The 20,014-nt window shown below is 47.7% G+C and overlaps 1 protein-coding gene across 1 annotated transcript in view; it reads right to left on the minus strand.

The window, feature by feature from the left end:
• Window positions 1-9,797: 9,797 nt before the first annotated feature.
• The window catches only part of WDR91 (WD repeat domain 91), a 30,805-nt gene continuing 20,588 nt past the window's right edge, over window positions 9,798-20,014 (minus strand). Inside the window, exons 12-15 of the mRNA XM_023190072.2 lie at window positions 17,540-17,648; window positions 16,643-16,755; window positions 15,151-15,348; window positions 9,798-12,298 (exon numbers count right to left, since the gene is read on the minus strand). Of these exons, the coding sequence (XP_023045840.1) occupies window positions 12,134-12,298; window positions 15,151-15,348; window positions 16,643-16,755; window positions 17,540-17,648 (585 nt within the window). The 3' untranslated portion in view covers window positions 9,798-12,133. The remainder of the gene's footprint in view (window positions 12,299-15,150; window positions 15,349-16,642; window positions 16,756-17,539; window positions 17,649-20,014) is intronic.

Genomic DNA, 20,014 nt, shown 5'->3' on the forward strand with positions numbered 1-20,014 from the left:
AGGTCCGCGGGCGCCCCATGCTGGCTGCGCCTGTGCCCCTGCTGGCACACGGTTTCCTGGGCGCTGCGAACGCCAGCGAGGCAGCACAGCAGGCCTGAGGAAACTGAAAGTGTCTATTCCTGGCCCCTGAAGTTAGCGGAAGGGAATGGGAGTGTTTTGGAAAGGCCTCCCGGAATTCCCTCGGATACCAGGTCAAGGATCCCTGATGGGCCAGGCAGCCCTAACATACTGGAAAAGTATGGGAGCCCCACCTCTGTTATGCTAATGAAGTGGAAAATTAAGAAGATAATAGAATAGTAGCGTAAGTGTAGCAGGACTAGCTGCAGACAAAACTCAGACACTGAGTTAAAGAAGGGAGGGGTTTATTCAGCCAGGGGCATCGGTAAGACTCCTGTCTCAAGAGCCAAGCAATTCCTGTCCCTTTTAAGGGCTCGCAACTCTAAGGGGGTCTGTCTGAGAGGATCCTGATTGATTGAGCAAGCAGTGGGTACGTGACTGGGGGCAGAATGCACCGGTGATTAGACTGGAACAAAACAGGATAGGGATTTTCACAGTGCATTGCTATACAATGTCTGTAATCTATAGATAACATAACCGATTAGGTCGGGGTGGATCTTTAACTACCAGGCCATGGGTGTGGCCCCAGGCTGTCTGCTTGTGGATTTCATTTCTGCCTTTTAGTTTTTACTTTTTCTTTCCTTGGAGGCAGAAATTGGGCATAAGACAATATGGGGGGGGGGGTCTCCTCCCTTGTAAGTACTAATAGTAAAATTATAGTAAGAGAAATAACAATAGCTCATAGAATGAACTGCTCTATTAACCAAAGCTAAAAAGAATTTCAGCCCTCCTGCAGCTAAAGGATATTAACTGCCAGTCCCAAGAAACATTAACTGTATCTGCCCTCCAAATATTTGTGGCTCTGTTAAGTTTGTGTTTTCTTTTCTCTCTGCACAGCTACAAGGTCACAGTGTGTCGGTAATTGGTGGGTTTTTGGTCTGACTGACTTCAAGAATGAAGCCACGGACCCTCATGGTGAGTGTAAGGACTTTTACAGTTCTTAAACGATGGTGAGTCCAGAGTTTGCTCCTTCTGATGTTTGGAGTTTCTTCCTTCGGGTGGGTTCGTGGTCTCGCTGGTTTCAAGAGTGAAGCTGCACACCTTCACGGTGAGTGTTACAGCTCTTAAAGACAGCGTGTCTGGAGTTATTTGTTCCTCCTGGTGGGTTCATGGTCTCGCTGGCTTCAAGAGAGAAGGTGCAGACCTTCGCAGTGAGTGTTACAGCTCATGAAGGCAGCGTGGACCCAAAAAGTGAGCAGCAGCAAGATTTATTGTAAAGAGTGAAGGAACAAAGCCACCACAGCATGGGAGGGGAGCTGAGCAGGTTGCTACTGCTGGCTGGGCAGCCTGCTTTTATTCCCTTATCTGACCCCACCCACACTCTGCTGATTGGTCCATTTTACAGATAGCTGATTGGTCCATTTTGACAGAGTGCTGATTGGTGCATTTACAGTCCCAGAGCTAGACACGGAGTGCTGATTGGTGCATTTACAATCCTTTAGCTAAACACAGAGTACTAGACAGAAAAGTTCACTAAGTCCCCACTAGATTAGCTAGATACAGAGTACTCATTGGTGTATTTACAAACCTTGAGCTAGACACAGAGTGCTGATTGGTGTATTTGCAATCCCTTAGCTAGACATAAAGGTTCTGCAAGTCCCCACTAGACCCAGGAACCCAGCTGGCTTCACCTAGTGGATCCCTCACCAGGGCAGCAGGCAGAGCTGCCCACCAGTTCCGTGCTGCGCCTGCATTCCTCAGCCCTTGGGCAGTCTATGGAACTGGGCGCCGGGGAACAGGGGGCAGTGCCCATTGGGGAGGCTCGGGCCACACGGGAGCCCACCACGGTGGAGGGGGGGTTGGGCATGGCAGGCTGCAGGTCCCTAGCCCTGCCCCACAGGGAGGCAGCTGAGGCCCAGCCATAATTTGAGCACAGTGTGGGTGGGCCAGCAGTGCTGGGGGACCTGGCACACCCTCTGCAGCTGCTGGCCCAGCTGCTAAGCCCCTCACTGCCCGTGGCTGGGGGTGCTGGCCGGCTGCTCCAAGTGCAGGACCCGCCTAGCTCAAGCCCGCCTGGAACTCATGCTGTCCCATAAGCACCGCGCACAGCCCCAGTTCCCACCCGCGCCTCTCTCTCCACACCTCCCTGCAAGCAGAGGGAGCCAGCTTCAGCCTGGGCCAGCCCAGAGAGGGACTCCCACAGTACCCTGGCAAGCTGAAGGGCTCCTCAAGCACCACCAGAGTGGACGCCGAGGCCAAGGAGGCGCCGAGAGCCAGGGCTGCTAGCACATTGTCACCTCTCAACAAGACAGATAAGAGTAAGTTGCAAACCAAGTTTTCCCAGAGATGTAAGATATGTTGCAAAAGTATCACAAGATAATTAATGGCCTTTGTTCTCGCTTCTGTAAGCTTCCTGCTTCATGTAATTCCCGCCTCAAAATGCTTAAAAGGCATTTGTTTTCTTTGTTCTATGCTCATGCTTTCTGGATGCAATTCCAATGAACTGGTATACACCTAAAAATAAAAACTTCACTGCATCCCATTCTTTGGTTTCTCCTGTCCCTTCATTTCCGCAACATTTCTGGTGCCGAAATCTGGGACTGGAGACAGCAGATTTCTGTCTCTTTTGCCTGTGGGACTGAGGCTGTGAGGCAGGGGAGACCTGGGACCCTTGGCGCTGACTTTCGGCCTGGAAGGGGATCTGCTCTCCCCGGCCCCAGTGCCCTTCCCGACAGCACAACAGAACCAGTAAAAAGGGACTGCTGGACAGTGACAGGAGCAGCCATCTGAACTATGGTAGGGTTTGGGCCCTAAGGCAGGACCTATCCCATAAGGACGAAAGGGGAGCCTGATCACCTCCCAGGGGGTGAGGACTAAAACTAGTCTGACCCAGAGGGTCTGGAGACAATGGGAGAGACCCGTTGATTCGGATGAAACTCACAACCTAACTGACGCAGGACGTGAGAGAGGCTCGCAGATTGGTCAGGAAAGGGAACCAAAGTGGCAAGAGGTGCTCGCCGCTTTAAGTAAAGGACAGCAACTGGAAATGGGGGAGGTGAAAGGAAACTGAACATGCCAAGAGGGGCTTCGCCACTATAACTAAAGGTCAGCAACTGGGAACGGGGGAGGGGTATGAAAGTGTGTGAAAGAGACAGTCTTACACAGGCCAACGCAAGGCGTGACGTGGGGAGACACAGATCTCTTAGCGCAGACTGTGTGTTCCCAGTGTGGGACGAGCCAGACCTAGGACACCGTATCCGGCAAACAGGAGCTGCCCTACAGCTGCAGCAGGCTCTAGTGGGAATAAGGTACTGTCCTAGCTAAGCAGTGCCCGAACCTCCCCCTCCCATAATAGGACCCAGTCTGGTCAGTCCAGGAATGAAAGTGAGAGTGAAAGCATGTCGCAAGGGGCAAAATGGGAGGAAAAGCATCAAAGCCTACTCCATTGGATTGTATGTTGGGAAAATTTCAAGAAAAGTTTTAATGGAGATTATGGAGTTAAATTAACCCCTCTGAGATTGAGAACTCTCTGTGAAATAGATTGGACTTTTTTTAATATTGGGTGACCCGCCGAAGGGACGATAGACAGGGAGATAATTGACTGTGTTTAGGATAATAACCAGAGCCAGAGAATAGCCTGGGTACCCGAACCAGTTCCCATACATTGACTCCTGGCTGAGCATCCTTCAAACTCACCCCAAGTGGCTACAAGCCTATTCTGAGACTTACTGTAAGACCCTGGTAGTTTGTGCCAGATCTGAGGCAGTAAAAGAACCTAAAGGGAGGCCGAGGTGGGCAGGTCACGAGGTTAGGAAATCGAGACCACGGTGAAACCCTGTCTCTACTAAAAATACAAACAATTAGCCAGGTACAGTGGCAGGTGCTTGTAGTCCAAGCTATTCAGGAGGCTGAGGCAGGAGAATGGGGTGAACCCGGGAGGCAGAACTTATAGTGAGCCGAGATCCTGCCACTAGAACCCAAAGGGACAGTGGAAGGAAAGGAAAAGCCGCAAGGAAAACAGGAAAAACCTGTCCCGCAGGCCCGCACAAACGGCCCCTGAGGAATCAAGCTCAGAGGAGAGTGAGCCTCAGGCGTCACCCCACAGGGAAGAGTCAGAGCCCCTACCTATAAAGACTAAAGAAGCACCCCGCCGCACCCGAGCCTTGCAGATGTTTCTCTGGGAGACACAAAGCCAAATTTATCATGATAAACAGAATAATGTACAAGGAGGGCAACGCCTTTTCGTTTACCAGCCTTTCTCCACCACTGACCTCCTAAACTAGAAACAGCTTACACCCTCCTGTACTGAGAAGCCCCAGGCTCTCATAGACTTCATGCAGTCCATCTTTCTGACTCATAACCCTACCTGGCCTGAATGTCAGCAGCTACTTTTAATATTGTTCAATACAGAAGAACGCCAGGAGAATTACTCAGGCAACCTTACAGTGGTTAGAAAGCAATGCACCTGTTAAGCAGTATGCACAGAGGAGGTTCCCAGAAGCAGATCCAAATTGGGATCCAAACCAGGCAGAAGAATTGCAAAACCTGCAGAGGTATCGGGAGGCACCTCTTAATGGAATAAAGGCCGGAGGGAAAAAGGCAATGAATTTGGGAGCGGTCTCAGAGGTATGCCGAAAGGCTGATGAGAGTCCCAGTGAATTTTATGAAAGACTCTGAAGCATACCAGCTTTATACACCATTTGATCCGGAGGCTGTAGGGAATCAATGCATGGTTAATGTGGCATTTGTGGGCCAGGCACAAGGTGACATTAGATGGAAGCATCAGAAGTTGGAAGGTTTTGAGGCTATGAATATTACCCAGCTTATTGAAGTAGCTACTAAGGTATTTGTTAATCCAGAGGAGGAAGCCGAGAAAGAGGCAAAGCGCAAGGCCAAGGAAAAGGTTGATTTGTTGGCTGCTGCTCTAGTTCAAAGAGAGACTGGTTTTGTGAAAGGACGCAGACATGGTTGTGGTCACAGTAGAGGACAAGCTAGGCCAGGGTTTGAAGGCCGGCCGAGGCTTGAGAGGCATCAATGTGCAAGAATGCAAACAGAAAGGGCATTGGAAGGATGAATGTCCAGAAAGAGAAAAAAAGGAAGAAAGCAGCAGCTAGGGACCTGACGCCTGCCCAAGGCCTGCAGCCGCTATAGCCGTTGTTCTAAAGCTGGATGCCGATCTGGTCAGCTTAGCAGGAGTTGAGGAATATAAGGACTGAGAAAGACCAGGCTCCATCTCTGTAGACGTCCAGGAGCCCCTGGTCTCGATGAAAGTGGGAGGCCAACAGATGGATTTTATGGTAGATGCAGGTGCTGAACACTTGGTAGTGACACAGCCCGTTGGGCTGCTATCTAAAACCTATGCTACTATAGTTGGGGCAACCAGAGTATCAGAGAAAAGGCCTGTCAATCCAGAAGGTGTGTCATTGGAGGACAAGAAGTCCAACATGAGTTCTTATATCTGCCAAATTGTCCGGTGCCCCTGTTAAGGAGAGACTTGCTTCAGAAACTACAAGCACAAATTTCTTTCAGGCCGGAAGGAAACATGACTCTGGATCTAAGCTGACCGAAAGTTATGATGTTAACTCTTACCCTCCCCGAGACTGAGGAATGGAGGCTATACATAAAAGAGACATACAGGCTGTCTGAATTTATGGACAGAATATTTGACAAACTAGTCACTGAAATACCTGAGGTGTGGGCAGAAGACAATCCTCCAGGATTGGTCATAAACCAGGCACCAGTGGTAGTAGAGTTAGTTCCAGGTGCAACTCCAGTACGTATTCCCCAGTACCAGGTGTCTATAGAGGCAGTGTGAGGAATGACCAAGCACATAAATCGGCTACTAGAGCATGTGATCATAAAGAAATGCAAGTCACCCTGGAATACTCTACTCTTAATCAGTGCAAAAACCGTCTGGTGGGTTCTGGCGTGTGCAAGACCTACAGGCCATAAATAAAGTTACTGTTACCTTACATGTGGTGGTGCCCAACCCATATACACTGATGAGCCACATTCCTGCTCATGCTGCCTGGTTTACCAGTTTGTACTTAAAAGATGCCTTTTTCTGCCTCAGGCTAGCTCTAATAAGTCAGCCTATTTTTGCATTCCACTGGGGAGGAATACAATTCACCTGGACCAGGCTCCCACAAGGGTTCAAAAACAACCCCACTCTCTTTGAAGCAGGCACTAGCATCAGACCTTAAGGCTTTTGTCCCACCAAATGACAAGTGTGTATGTTACAATACATTGATGATCGTTTGTTTGTTCGTGGCACCTATCAAGGAAGATTGCTTCCAGGGCACCAAAGATCTCCTTCACCTTCTATGGAAGGCAAGTTACAAAGTATCTCAGGAAAAAGCTCAGGTCTGTGCAAAAAGAGTAAGATATTTAGGTTTTCCTAGTAGCCCAAGGGCAGTGCGAACTCGGCAGTGGGCAGAAGGAAGCCATATGTGCACTCCCCACTCCTGTCACCCGGCGACAAGTAAGGGAGTTTTTAGGGGCAGCAGGCTTTTGCTGTACTTGGATGCCAAACTTTTCACTCATGGCAAAGCCATTGTATGAAGCCACAAAGTGGGGGAGAAAAAGAGTCCCTCCTTTGGGGTAATGAGCAGGAGAAGGCCTTTAATGAGATCAAAAAGGCCTTAAGCCAAGCTTGAGCCCTGGGATTGCCAGACCTGACTAAGCCTTTCTTTCTCTATGTCCATGAAAGAAAAGGAATGACTACAGGAGTTTTAGTTCAAACAGTAGGATCATGGTATCGACCAGTAGCCTATTTGTCAAAGCGGTTAGACCTTGTGGCCCTGGGATGGCCCCCCTGCTTAAAAGCGTTAGCTGCCACTGCCATGCTGGCAGAAAATGCTGGGAAGCTGACTGTAGTACAAAAGCTAATAATACGGGTGCCACACACAGTGATCACCTTAATGGAGCAAAGAGGATATCACTGGCTATCTAATCCAAGAATGTTAAGATATCAAGGGCTCTTATGTGGAAATCCACACATAACTTTAAAAACCACGAATACTCAACCTGGCTACCCTGTTGCCTGTAGAAATGCCCAAATTACAAGACTGGTTTCCCCAACACTATTGTGTAGATGTAGTAGATGAGGTGTTCTCAAGCCAGAAAGACTTAAGAGACCAACCCTTTAAGGACCCAGACATTGAATATTTCACAGATGGAAGCAAGTTTATATCAGAAGGGGTCTGCCGAGCCAGGTTTGCAGTGGTGACTCTAAATTCAGAGGCACAGGCCCTCCCTACCGGGACCTCCGCACAAAAAGGAGAATTAATAGCTCTAACTAAAGCACTATTAGTAGCCAAAGGAAAGACAGTTAACATCTATACTGACTCAAAGTATGCCTTTGCTACATTACATGCCCATGGAGCCGTTTACAAAGAAAGGGGACTCTTAACTGCTGGAGGGAAAGAAATTAAAGAAGAAATCTTACAACTCTTAGATGCTGTGTGGGCCCCAGACAAGGTGGCCGTTATTCAGTGTAAAGGACATCAGACAAGAGGTGGCATAGAAGCAAAAGGAAGTAGGACAATCAAGCCATCCTTCTTTCTAATTCCTCTGAAGGAAGGGGAACTCTTAGGATATCCAGTCTGTAATGAGAATAAAGGAACTAAAAGGAGCATGATCTCAAAAATAAATACAAATATCAAAAAAGACATAGACATAGGAGACTAGGAAAATAATGAATGACCTTCTGAAAAAATCATTAAATACTATGGGCCAGCTACCTAAGCACAAAATAGGTCATGGGGATACTGCACCCCAATTTATATGCTCAACCATATCATAAGGTTACAGGCTGTTCTTGAAATAATAACCTATGAAACATCTGGCTGCAATTCCACTGAGCTGATGTACACCTGAAAATAAAAACTTTCCTGCATCCCATTCTTAAGTCTCTCTTGTCCCTTAATTTTCGCAACATTTCAAGACAGGAGGCCTTGCTAATGTGGCCCTGGGGGTCCCCTCTGCCCACATGTCCTGCTGGATGCTGGGCTCCGCCACGGTCACGTGGCATCAGTGCTGAGTTTTAGTTGAAAACCACACTCCTGGCTTCACACAGCCCAAAGGATGCCGGAGCCCAGACTGGAAACGCCCGTGCAAGCAGTGGCCAGTGAGGCCTTCCCCAGCAGCATTTTCAGGTTGAAAGGATGATCTGACGAGATCTGGCCCTAAAATGGGAACTCAGGACAGCAATCTGAAACGTGGCTCACAAAAAAATCAGCAACTAGAATGGGTGCTGGCCACACCCAGGCGCAGTGAACTCGGACACCGCACTCCCTCCCTGCACGGCACCTGCGGCTCCTCCCCAGCAGCGACACCCACACAGCTGGATCTCTTCCCTCAGCCCCTGGCCGCATGGGACAGTGTCTAGATAGCAAGGCTGAAGGGGGCAGCCTCAGTGCCTTCAGGTCACAAACCGAACTACCACATTGGGGTCCACGTAGCTCCTCAGGAGGGCAGTCTCAGGCAGGACCTGCTTCCCCTGCCACCGCTGCCTTGAGGGGTTAGGGTCACTGACCTCCAGGGTCCCCGCCGTCACCCGCTGTGAGCCAGGACAAGCCCAGGTCTCACGGGCTGGGGTGGAGAAGCATCTTTTCCTTGTGAATAAAGGAACAGAAAATACTTGGCTATTCTGCCTTGTCACTTATAGAAAAAAATATCCTTGGCAATTGGAACTGACAAAGAGGCTTTACTTGTCCAAGCTTCGGTCAGGCTTCTGAGTCTTCTGCAAGGCCAGTCTGCGCGCTTCCTTGTAAAATCCAGTCTTAGCAAAAACCCCTTTCCCCTTGGTATCTGATCACCCTCCAAGCCTTATCAGGCTCCTCACCCTCCACCATCCCCGAGTGGTCTATCGCCCTAGCCTGTCTTCAGCAAGAGTCCTGTTAGGTCAGTTTCACCAGAATCTCTTACCCTGATGGCTCCACTTAGTAATTTTCTATTCACAGACCCCCACCCTGCTCCTTGGCTGTGAATTCCCACTGTGCACGCCGTATTCGGAATTGAGCCCAATCTCTCTCCCCCATGAAGACCCCATTGCAGTGGTCCCTATACCTACCGAGATGGTAGTCTTTACTGTGCTTTAATGAGTATCATTGACTAAGTTTTTCTTTAACAGAAGAACCCCCTGCACATTTCTCTCCTTAAAATCTCTTTCCATAGCCAGCTGAAATGAGCTATTTGAAAGGAGAGATGCTTCCCGCCCCAAGCAGGGGTCAGGAATCTGAACTGTGTGATTTGCACAGATTGGAGTCAGCACCCAAAGCATTTGGAGGCTTGGGGGATTTTTTTTTTAATTGACAACTAAAATGTTATTTATCATGTGAGGTAATGCACATGTCAGTTAGCTAGATTTAATCATTCTACATTGTCTGTATTCCACAATGGATACATACTTCAAAAGATTACGTTGAACCTCTAAAGCATTTGAATGGGGACTGGCTGTGAGGCCCTCCCCATTCAAATGCGTCCCTCAACTCCCAGAACACAGCCAAGGCCTGAGGCCATGGAGCAGAAGAGGCAAATACCGGGAGGTATCTTAAGAGAAGGAGGAAGTGGGGAAGTGTACCCGCAAGACTCTCTGTGCAGCCCTCCCCAGAGCTGAGGGTCAACACCTGGGCTGGGAACTGAGGCTGGGACCGGTAAAGAGGTTTTCTTCTATGCCACCCTCAACCAAGACAATGGAAGAGTCTTGCTTGGGTTCTTCTGTGGAAGGAGAGATAAGCTGAAGTTCCAACATGCTTTATTTGAGGACGAGCGCTCACCCAGGAGGGAGAAGAGGTGGGATGGGAGGAGTGCAAGGTTCAAATCTTCTTTGTGCCTCTGTGATCCTTAAAGCATCTCAGCAAGCTGTAGAGATGGTATTAAGGGGAGAGAAAAGGTAGTAAGACAGAAACTTTGAGATGAAGAGAGGAAACATTAATACATGGTCACTCCAATGAAACCCATGACCACTTTTTAAATGTCCTACAGAGTCACTGGGTGAGATAAGTAAGATCACTGCTTCAATACAGAAGATGGGGAAAACTAGTAAATGAAGAAGTCTTGGTTTTCTTCATTTGCAGGGAGGATTACCAGGGTAGAAATGGGTAAAAATCAGTAAATAACTATTTACTACTGTCTCTGGTGTTTTCTCATAATCAAGCCACTTAAATATCTCCCTACTTTTCCCTCAACTCCTAGAACAGAGCCAAAGCTTTGGTACAAGTTTCTTTGTGCTTTTCCACAAGTAGGTAACTAGGAGTATCCCTACTCCAGACCTGTGCCCCCAGAACTGGGCTGGAGCTCAGAGACTTAAAATGACTAGTGGCAGCCGCCTTTCCCAGCTCAGTGATAAGGTCACCCCTGCTAAGCACTGGAGACCAAAGCCCAGGACCATCACTCCCATAGTGACTCCTCCATAAGCTCTGCCTCAGCTGTGAAAGGCAAGAGGGAAAAGGGGAGTGAGTCTCTTGTTCCTCCTCACCTCGTGGGAGGATCTGCATCTTCAAGGTCCCACCCTGGGCAGGCCTCAGGCAGGGTGTGGACACAGCTGGTTGACGCTCAGCTCAGCTATAGATGGGCTCAGCCACAGTTGGGCTGGCCTTAACCCCAGGTGCCCACCAGCAACTTGGCCCCCTTGCTCTGACCTTCTCACCATTCGCCAGCAGACAGGGGCAGGCAGCTGTCACCTTTCCACAAAGATGTTCAGTTGGAGGAAGGAGAGGAGCCACCAAATGAAAGAGGTACAGGTTAAGCGTCCTTAACCCAAAGATCCAAAATCCAAAATGCTCCATAATCCAAAACTTTTTTTTTTTTTTCAGTTGTGTTCTCCCTCTGTCGCCCAGGCTGGAGATCAATGGCGTGATCTTGGCTCACTGTAACTTCCGCCTCCTGGGCTCAAGTGATTCTCCTGCCCCAGCCTCCGGAGTAGCTGGGATTACAGGCACCTGCCACCATGCCTAGCTGATTTTGGTATTTTTAGTAGAGATGGGGTTTCACCATGTTGGCCAGGCTGGTCTCGAACTCCTGACCTTAAGTCATCCACCCACCTTGGCCTCCCAGAGTGCTGGGATTACAGACGTGAGCCATCATGCCCCGCCCCAAAACTTTGAGCACCAACATGACACCACAAGTAGAAAATACCACACCTGACCACAATCAATACTTTGTTTCATGTACAAAATTATTTAAAATACTGTATAGAGTTATCGTCAGGCTACATGTATAAGGTATATCTAAAACATGAATGAATTTCATGTTCAGACATGAGACCTACCAAGACACCTCATTATGTATATATGCAAATATCCCAAAGTCTGAAAAAATCCTAAATCTGTAACTCTCCTGTCCCAAGCATTTCAGATAAGGAATGCTTAGCCCGTCTTGGGAAACAGCAGCCACTGGATGGAAAGGGGAAGCCAGTGGCAGAGGCCTCAGCCCCTGCCTTCATCCTGAGAATCTTCTGTAACAAAAGCTGCCAGTTTTCAGGGAAGAAAAAGAACTCTGTGGCCTTGACTTAAGCCCAGAGAAACAGGAACTGCCAAACCTTGTTACGCAGCAGAACAGACAGAGAGCTGACCTGGCTCCATGGCAAAGCAACAGGAGAGCCTGGAGAGGTTCAGCTCCGGGCCAGCAGAGCCAGGTTGGGTGGGAGGGCTGTCACTGAAGCAAAGTGACAGACATCCTAGAAAGAGACACCAGGGGACCATAAGAGCATTCTCTTTTTTAAAAAAAGAAAAAGAAAAATGGGCGTATATACACAAAATACTGTCAGTTTCTTCTGAGCCAACACAGTAGCCACTGCAATGTTTCTCCTTCTTCCAGAGCTTTCCTCCATAGTCTCACAATGTGCTTCTGGCACAGCCATGATACCAGTCTCTGGGAAGCATATGCCACCTACTCCACGTGGGTTCCATTCCAGTCACCGAAGGTGGAAGTGCCTGACCCTCCTTGCCAGTCTTTCCCTGCAGAGTCACTGCACTGGCAGGGAGACGGAGTGGAGCACCTGGTTTTCCTGTCCTATATCTCCTCCCCTACCCCAGATAATACTGCTTCCTCGGGCGGCCCTTGGGGCAGGTCATCAGGCTTTATGGGCCAGGAGGGTGGTCAGCTTGATCTTCCCATCCATGGAGGCAGTGAGGCAGGTCCCACAGTCCATGGCAGTGCTCCAGTCCACGGTGACCACAGGGGCTCGGTGGCCACCCAGGCTCAAGCAGCTCTCCAGAACCTTCTCATCGCCACCCAGCTGCAAGAGGACAAGAAACAGGAGGAGGTGTCAGCAAACACCACTTACACATACTTGATCCACTTTCAGTGGCCCACCTGAGGATGTGCTTGGGGCCAGGCACACATGCCCACCTTTCTAGAAAGTCTGTTTAACTTCTTGAACCAGGAGATGCTTTCACTTTCCCAAGTACAGCTGGTCCATCTGAAGTGGAAAACAAGTCCCTGAGCAGCTCCTTAAAATAAGGCATTTTCTCAGCTGCCTTGAACTTGCTGTGGGCTGGTGCTGCTTGCACGCACACTGGTTATTCTCACTACAGCATCACTTCTCACCACCTGACATGTCATCATGAATCTGCTTTTTGGTTGAAGGTTCACTCCCATATTGGGGAATGCAAGCCTGCAGGGCAGCAGGGCCTCAGGCAGCTCTCTCCTGTGGGGGGCCAGCCTGCCACACCCAGAACAGTGCTGGCACAGGGGAGCCTTCAGTTAGTGCAGAAACATGGCTCTCTGAACCCCGGCACTAGCTAGCCAGCGATCCTGTGCGATAGGGCACTAGCGGGGAAGGGGAAGCTAGGAGCGAACTGAATTCCTGTCAGTACCACTATGTATAGCAACTGTGAGCGGCAGGCAACGCAGTCTTCAGCCATCATGGAGAAAACATTTACAGAAACCATAAATTACATTGTTTATAGATTATAAAAGTGGGACCTGAAGTTCAATATATTCCTTAAATAATTAGATCGCATTATTCACATTCAAAGAATTCTACAGAGGAAAATCTTTCAACCAACTAATTGGTCATACAGCAAGTCCGACTGCCAATCATATGAACTGATCAGATCAAATGACAAAGGCTGCATGACTAAAAATAAAATACATACACACATATATCCACACAGAGAGCAAAGTACTGAACAGCCCCCCAAAAATGCCACAAAAACAAACCTCTGGAGAATAAAATAAGATCAGGCTTGTAAACGGAAGGCGTTTTAGTGTCTCCATTGGGAAATATCTATTATGAGAAATGATGGAGCTAATTTTGAAGGAAAGGGCAAGGGCAACTGACAGAATCATGCTCCACAGAAAAGAGGAGCCTAGCCCACGGCAAGCGCAGGTCCTGCGGTGCACACTTCAGATTACAGTCTAGGAGGCTCCCACTTCCCACCTCAGCACGGGCAGTGCCCCTTGCCTCACTGTGAGCTCTTGCTCACCTCTGCCCATGTGGGGCCCCAAGACCTGCTTTCTTCTCCATCTACCCAACAACTCCTCTTCATCCTCTCCTCCTGGTTCCAAGGCCTCCAATCCACAGCCTCCCACCTCCCGCAAGGACTCAGTCCCCACTGAGACAGCTTTCTTCTCCCTGAGCTACTCAACTCCACATTGCTGTCCTTTGTTGGTACTGTGTCTCTTTCTGAGTGTGCACCCCAAGAGAGCAGAGATCATATTCTGGATGTTCTTCATACACTCCACAGTGCCTGGTCCAATGCCCAGCACAAAATTGCCATCCAAAACACATGCCCTTGACAGGTCAATGAGCTGTGGCAGCAAGAGCTGCTGAGAATATCCCACCTTGAAGGACTCTGATCCTACACAAACACCACCAGTGGGCAAATAACTGAAAAGTATCACACAGGCTGAGAATGGACCCACTCGACACCAGACACAGAAGCTTAGGCTATGACACAAATCCCCATCATTAGTCTAGGTGACACCAGTAAAATAGAAGACACTTAAAAATACATGAAATAAGCTCTGACTTAAGAGCTAAAACAAACGTGTAAAGGGAGGGGCAAAAAACAATGTGGACAACTTATACTATGGCTTGACAAATCATGCCCTCAAATTTCTGTCTCTAACATGGACTGGATGGGTAAAAAATTAAAATAAAATAAAAAGAATGAATAAGACCTGAATAAGACCTACTATTTGATAGCACAACAGGGTGACCATAGTCAATAATAACTGTATATTTTAAAATCAAGAGTGTGATTGAATTGTTTGCAAGGCAATGGATAAATGCTTGAGGGGATGAATGCCCCATTCTCCATGATGTGCTTATTTCACATTGCATATCTGAATCAAAACATCTCATGTTCCCCATAAATATATATACCTATGGATGTACCCACAAAAATTAAAAATTGTAAACTTTTTTTTAAAACCTGAACTGGAATATACTTAACTGACGGGACATTCAATAAATTAATAAATCTATACCAGATTAGAGTACTAAAGTAAACAACCTAGTTGGGACCTGGTTGGGGGCATGTTCCTCCATCCCGACACTCCCCAACTCTTCTCCCTACTCCTGAGCGATTTCTATAACAGGCTATTCCGAAGGAAAGAAGGCAGAGAAAGGGCAGAATCTGGTCAAAGATGAGCAGAGAGAATGGGGGTCTCATGCCCCGGTCCCATCTTTTCTACCCACCTGAGCTGCAAAGCAGCCCTGGCCAGGCCTGCAGCAAGGAGGCTCTAGGCCAAGCTTGTCCACCCTGCAGCCTGCGGGCCACATGCAGCCCAGGACGGCTTTGAATGAGGCCCAACACAAATTTGTGTTGTAAGTACATTATGAGATTTTTTTTGCAATTTTTTTTTTTTAGCTCAACAGCTATCACTAGTGTTAGCCCACTAACACTAAGAAGAAGTGTTAAGAATTGGCCCAAGACAATTCTTCTTCTTCCAACATGGCCCGGGGAAGGCAAAGGATTGGACACCCCCGCTCTAGGCGCTGCCTATCCTTTGTCAAAGGCATCTCCACAGCCATGCAGCTCAGGGACAGAGGGCCACGCTCAGCAGACACGGCCCAGACCTCCAGGGAGGAATCTCTGCCCACCACGATACCACCACCTCCCATCCCCAACCACCAGTTACCTTGTAGATGATGCCGCCTGTGGCAGAACATGTCAGCATGTAATTGCCCTCTGAGTCAAAAGCGAAGAGTCGGCCCCTGGGAACTTGAACCTGCTTATAGCCGCTGTATCCAGATAGCACAAAGGGGCCCGTGGCGTCTGAAGGCAGGCTGTACTCGGATACCTTGAGGCCACTCTTGTGGATGTTCCACTGGATGAACTGCAGTCACAGGGCACAAGCAGGGTGCTCCTAGCAGAGCTGGCCAATGCAGGCCTCAAGGAAGAGCAAGAACCCACCCCAGAGCAGAGGCTGGAGAGGGCGGCCCACCTCCCCCAGCCACAATGCTGACATCCTTGAAGAGCCTTTCAAGTGCCAGAGGCAGAAAAGCAGGTGACAGGTCTACAAGTCCTATCTCTGGCCAACATGACTTAAGCATTTTTTAGGGAAGAAAATCTAGAAAAAGAGGCAGCAACCTCACATCAAAGTCCAACCCTTCTCTTTCCCTCTGGCCTGACCCTAGGAAAGGAAAAGGGACAGCAAGTGGCTTTGCCTGGATTCCTGGTCTCTCAAGCAGGAGGAATGCTTCAAGTGACCTATTATTATTATTATTATTATTATTATTATTATCATCATCATCATCATCATCAGAGTTAGAACCCAACTAGATTTTTCTGTCCTAGGAACAAGGTACAGAGGACACATTCCACATATATTTCCAGTGTTTCAGGCATACAATCAATGGAACACTGGGCGATGCCATTATAAACTCAGCTCCTTACCACAGCAGACATCATCCCTTAGCCTACCCCATGGACAGGTTACTTGGCTGTGACCACCTCTTCACTGAGCATCCCACATAAGAAGGAAGTCGAGCTTTAATGTCAAAGTCCCTTCCCAAACTTTTCAAATGAAGAATTTATTTTGTAGTTACTCCTTTCAAGAGATAAAAAGACAGCGTCCAATCCAAAAGGTCCAGGCACGCACACATGGAAATGGCGTCCTTCTCCCACCTCTGCCCCTGCCAGCTCCCCGTCTGATGTGGTCACTATTCCTGGTTCCTAACCCTCCACAGAGGGAATCTACTAGGGGCATTTACTTTTCCTTTTTTTGTGGCTTCCTTCTTACATCTCTGGGCTCTGCTGGGGTCTGTAGGCATCTAAGAAGCTGTCCCTAGCCACTCAACAAACTCTACACATCCATGAGTGGTCCTGGGACCACTCATTACCAAGCCCATCAAAGCAAACTCAGCCCTAAATCCAGACCCCACAGATCCATCTATGCTAAGATGAGTCATTTTTGATATTTCCTTTCATAAGGATAGCCAACTCCCGCTGAACTCACTAAAACCTCACAAAGATTGTAAGACGAATTACTAGTTTATCCCCATTCTACAGATAACAAAGGTACAAAAAGAGGCCCCAGGTGGCAGAGCTAATAACAGGTATGACCACAACCTGCAGCCGGCCCACATGTCATCCCAGCGCTCTCTTATCTGAATCCTGTGGCTGCCTACCTTCCCGTCCTCGCCGATGCTGTACACAGTGTTCTCATCATAGCTGAACTCCACAGAGTAGACCTCCCCGTAGTGGGCCCTCCAGCTCATCGCGCACTCGTGCTGCTGCATGTCTGAGGCAATGAGACACCGTCACTCACATCCTGGCCGGGGCTCTGAAGAAGGCATCTGCCTGCAGCAGGAGGCCCCCTCACCCTCTATTCAGGCTGACAGCTGTTCTGAGGCCAAGGGCAGGCACCCAGGACCCAGCGAGCACCATAAAGCTGCCCCTGCCCAAGATGTCAGGCTGCTTCTGAGCCTCAGAGGCGGCTTCTTTCACCAGGTCAGAAGCAAGGCTCAGGACTCCCTGGGGGAAGCTCATCTGGAGAGCCCTAAGTCTAGCAAGACACCCAAGAAACTGCCCTCTGTAACTTCCCCATGGGCGCCCTGGGAATCCCCTAAAGATACAGTTGCCTTTCCCCAGCCCAGGCTCTGGGGATGTCTCCCGGGGACAGAACCCAACCTGAGGATTTATACACAGCATGCCAGGTGATTCTGATGTATGCCTCTGGTTAAGAAGCACTGTTCTGATGCTTTTGAGAATGAACTACCCACAGCAAGTGGGTAGGACGGCAGTACTCTTGTGTGCCCTCCTGTATTTCACATGGGTGACAAGGACTCAGATGGAACAACTCAAGACTCAAGGACCACTGAGCTCCACCCCCTCCCACGTCTATTATGGTGGGTGTTTTGAAAACGCTGACCAAAGTTAAGCTCTAGTACATGCATCTGAAGTCAGGGTTTTGCAAAAGCCTCTGGCCCAGCTGGCAAAAAAAATCCAACATTGGCAAAAAAAAAAAAAAAATGCCTGGGACATCTAAGGAGATATCAAGGATTGCTATGAGCATACTTGCATACCAAACAGCCGGATGACGCCATCAGCTGCCCCTGTGACCAGCAGGTTCCCGTTGTGATTGAAGGCTGTACAGTTGATAGCAATGGGTTCTGGATCCAGGGAGAACTGGAGCTATTGAAACAAAACAAAAATGCCGGTAGCAGATCTTCACTCAGCCCAGGCATGCTGCTTATTCCAGTGCAGACAGGTGCCCCAGACTGGGTTTTCCACCAGCTCCTCCCTTATGTAATCTGGAAATGTAGATCTGAGCCTTTGCCAAAGTGCTGTGCCAGTGACCTTCTGTGCTCTTTTGAGAACAAGGTCTCTGTGCCTATTCTGGTTTCCATAGATAGATAATAATCCATGCTTGCTCCATTATAAAATAAATAATACATTATCTTAGCAGCCTACGCTTCACCAGAATGCATTCCAAGCAAACTCTCATTGAAAAGTCTTATTGCTCTCAGAAAATAAGACTTCATCAACCACCTTTGATGACAGACAACACTAATAAACCTGCCCTATGGCTCCCCACAGAAACACTTAGAAATATAGTAGCAAACAAAACCACCTCATAGAACATAAGGTCTATTAATTACGTAATGAATGAACATTATCATTTCCAACAATATGGAACCCTGGGAACCCTAAATAATCCTCCTGAAATTAAAAATGCAAGATAGAATGTTATCTAAAATACACACAGAGTACTGAGCTAGCAAATAAAAGAATCCTCTAGGGCCAAAACTAAGAGAAAGCAAGAATGCAGAGAACTAGCGCACTCCAAAGCTGCCTTTCGTTATGGGGCATTAATCAGATCCAGGTGACTCAAGTTCCCATTCTGCTTCCTATGGAAAGCTCAGGAGCCTGGAGACAACAATGTGTGACCTGCCCAAGGTCAGGCGATAAGAAACCGCACGTATGTAACAAACCTGCACGTTGTGCACATGTACCCTAGAACTTCAAGTATAATAAAAAAAAAAAAGAAAAAATAAAAGAAAAAAGAAACCGTCATACAGAGCTGGGACTCCAAAGAGCTATACCTTTAGTGCAGGAATGAACTAGAAATAAACCTACTTCACAGAAAGGGATAACAAGAAAACTTACCTCCCTGCAAATTCATAACCACAAACTAGCCCTGACATGGGAGGAACCTGGCAAAAACTAATGCAAATCCAAAGAAATGCACCTCCAACCCAAACCTCAAAATACTCTCAGAGATACTAGCCCAAGAAACACCATGATCACAATTCATAAGAAACAGGAAAATAAGGCAAAAGGAGCCAGCACCCACAGAAACAGAGCAGAATTAGACCCACAAACTTTAGACATTAGATTTATAACGCACAACATACAAGTACATTCAATTGTTCAACAAAATAAAATAAGGAATTGAAAATATGGGTAAAAATGAGAGACTATAAACACAACAAAACAGGTTTTAAAAAATGAAGCTGAGCTTCTAAAAATGAGAAATACAATAACTTAAATTACCATCCTCATAAATAGATGAAACAGAAAACTAGGTATAGTATAGTAACGGAGAGATTAGCAAACTGATAGATCTGAAGAAACTCTTACCAAGAATGCCGCCAAGTGAAACAAAAAAGAGGAAGAGGCAAGTTCTAACACATATGGAATGGGAGGTCCAGAAGGCAAGAGATGACCAGAGAACCGCAATACTAGAAAAAATGATGACTGAGAATTTTCCAGAATTGAACAAAGACATAAATCCTCTGATTCAGAAAACAAATCCCAAGCAGAACTTTAAAAAAAATAAATTTTAAAACTTAAAAACCAGAAAATCCATACCCAGAGAGCCAGAGAAGAAGATTTTAAAAGCAGCCAGAGAAAAGACAACAAAGGAATGCCAATTACATGGAGAGGTAATGTCCTGGTCTCAGCAAAGGCAGCCAGAGGATGAGGCAAGTCACAAGGTTAGGGAAGCAGTGTTCAGCCTGGAATACAAGAAGCTATTCTAGAAAAACACATATACTGTGGTTCCATTTATATGGAGTCAGAAAACCCACAAAACAAAAATTTGGTTGTTTAGGGATATGTAATAACATGGTAAAGTAATTTTTAAAATGTAAGGCAGGTCGAGCACAGTGGCTCATGCCTGTAATCCTAGCACTTTGGGAGGCTGAGGTGGGTGGATCACCTGAGGTCAGGAGTTCGAGACTGGCCAACATGGTGAAATCCATTTATACTAAAAATACAAAAAATTAGCTGGATGTGGTGTTGGGCACCTGTAATCCCAGCTACTTGGGAGGTTGAGGCAGAAGAATTGCTTGCACTCAGGAGGTGGAGGTTGTGGTGAGCCGAGATTGTGCTACTGCACTCCAGCCTGGGTGACAGAGCAAGACTCCGTCTCAAAAAAAAAAAAAAAAAGTAAGGCAACAGTATGACAAAATTCAAGACAGGTTCTCTCTGGAATGGAAAAAGACCAAGATTGGGAAGGGCTACACAAGAGCTAAAAAGTATTGGTGTCTCAAAAA

Source organism: Piliocolobus tephrosceles, chromosome 8 (genome assembly GCF_002776525.5).
Source record: "Piliocolobus tephrosceles isolate RC106 chromosome 8, ASM277652v3, whole genome shotgun sequence".
Classification (NCBI taxonomy): domain Eukaryota; kingdom Metazoa; phylum Chordata; class Mammalia; order Primates; family Cercopithecidae; genus Piliocolobus; species Piliocolobus tephrosceles.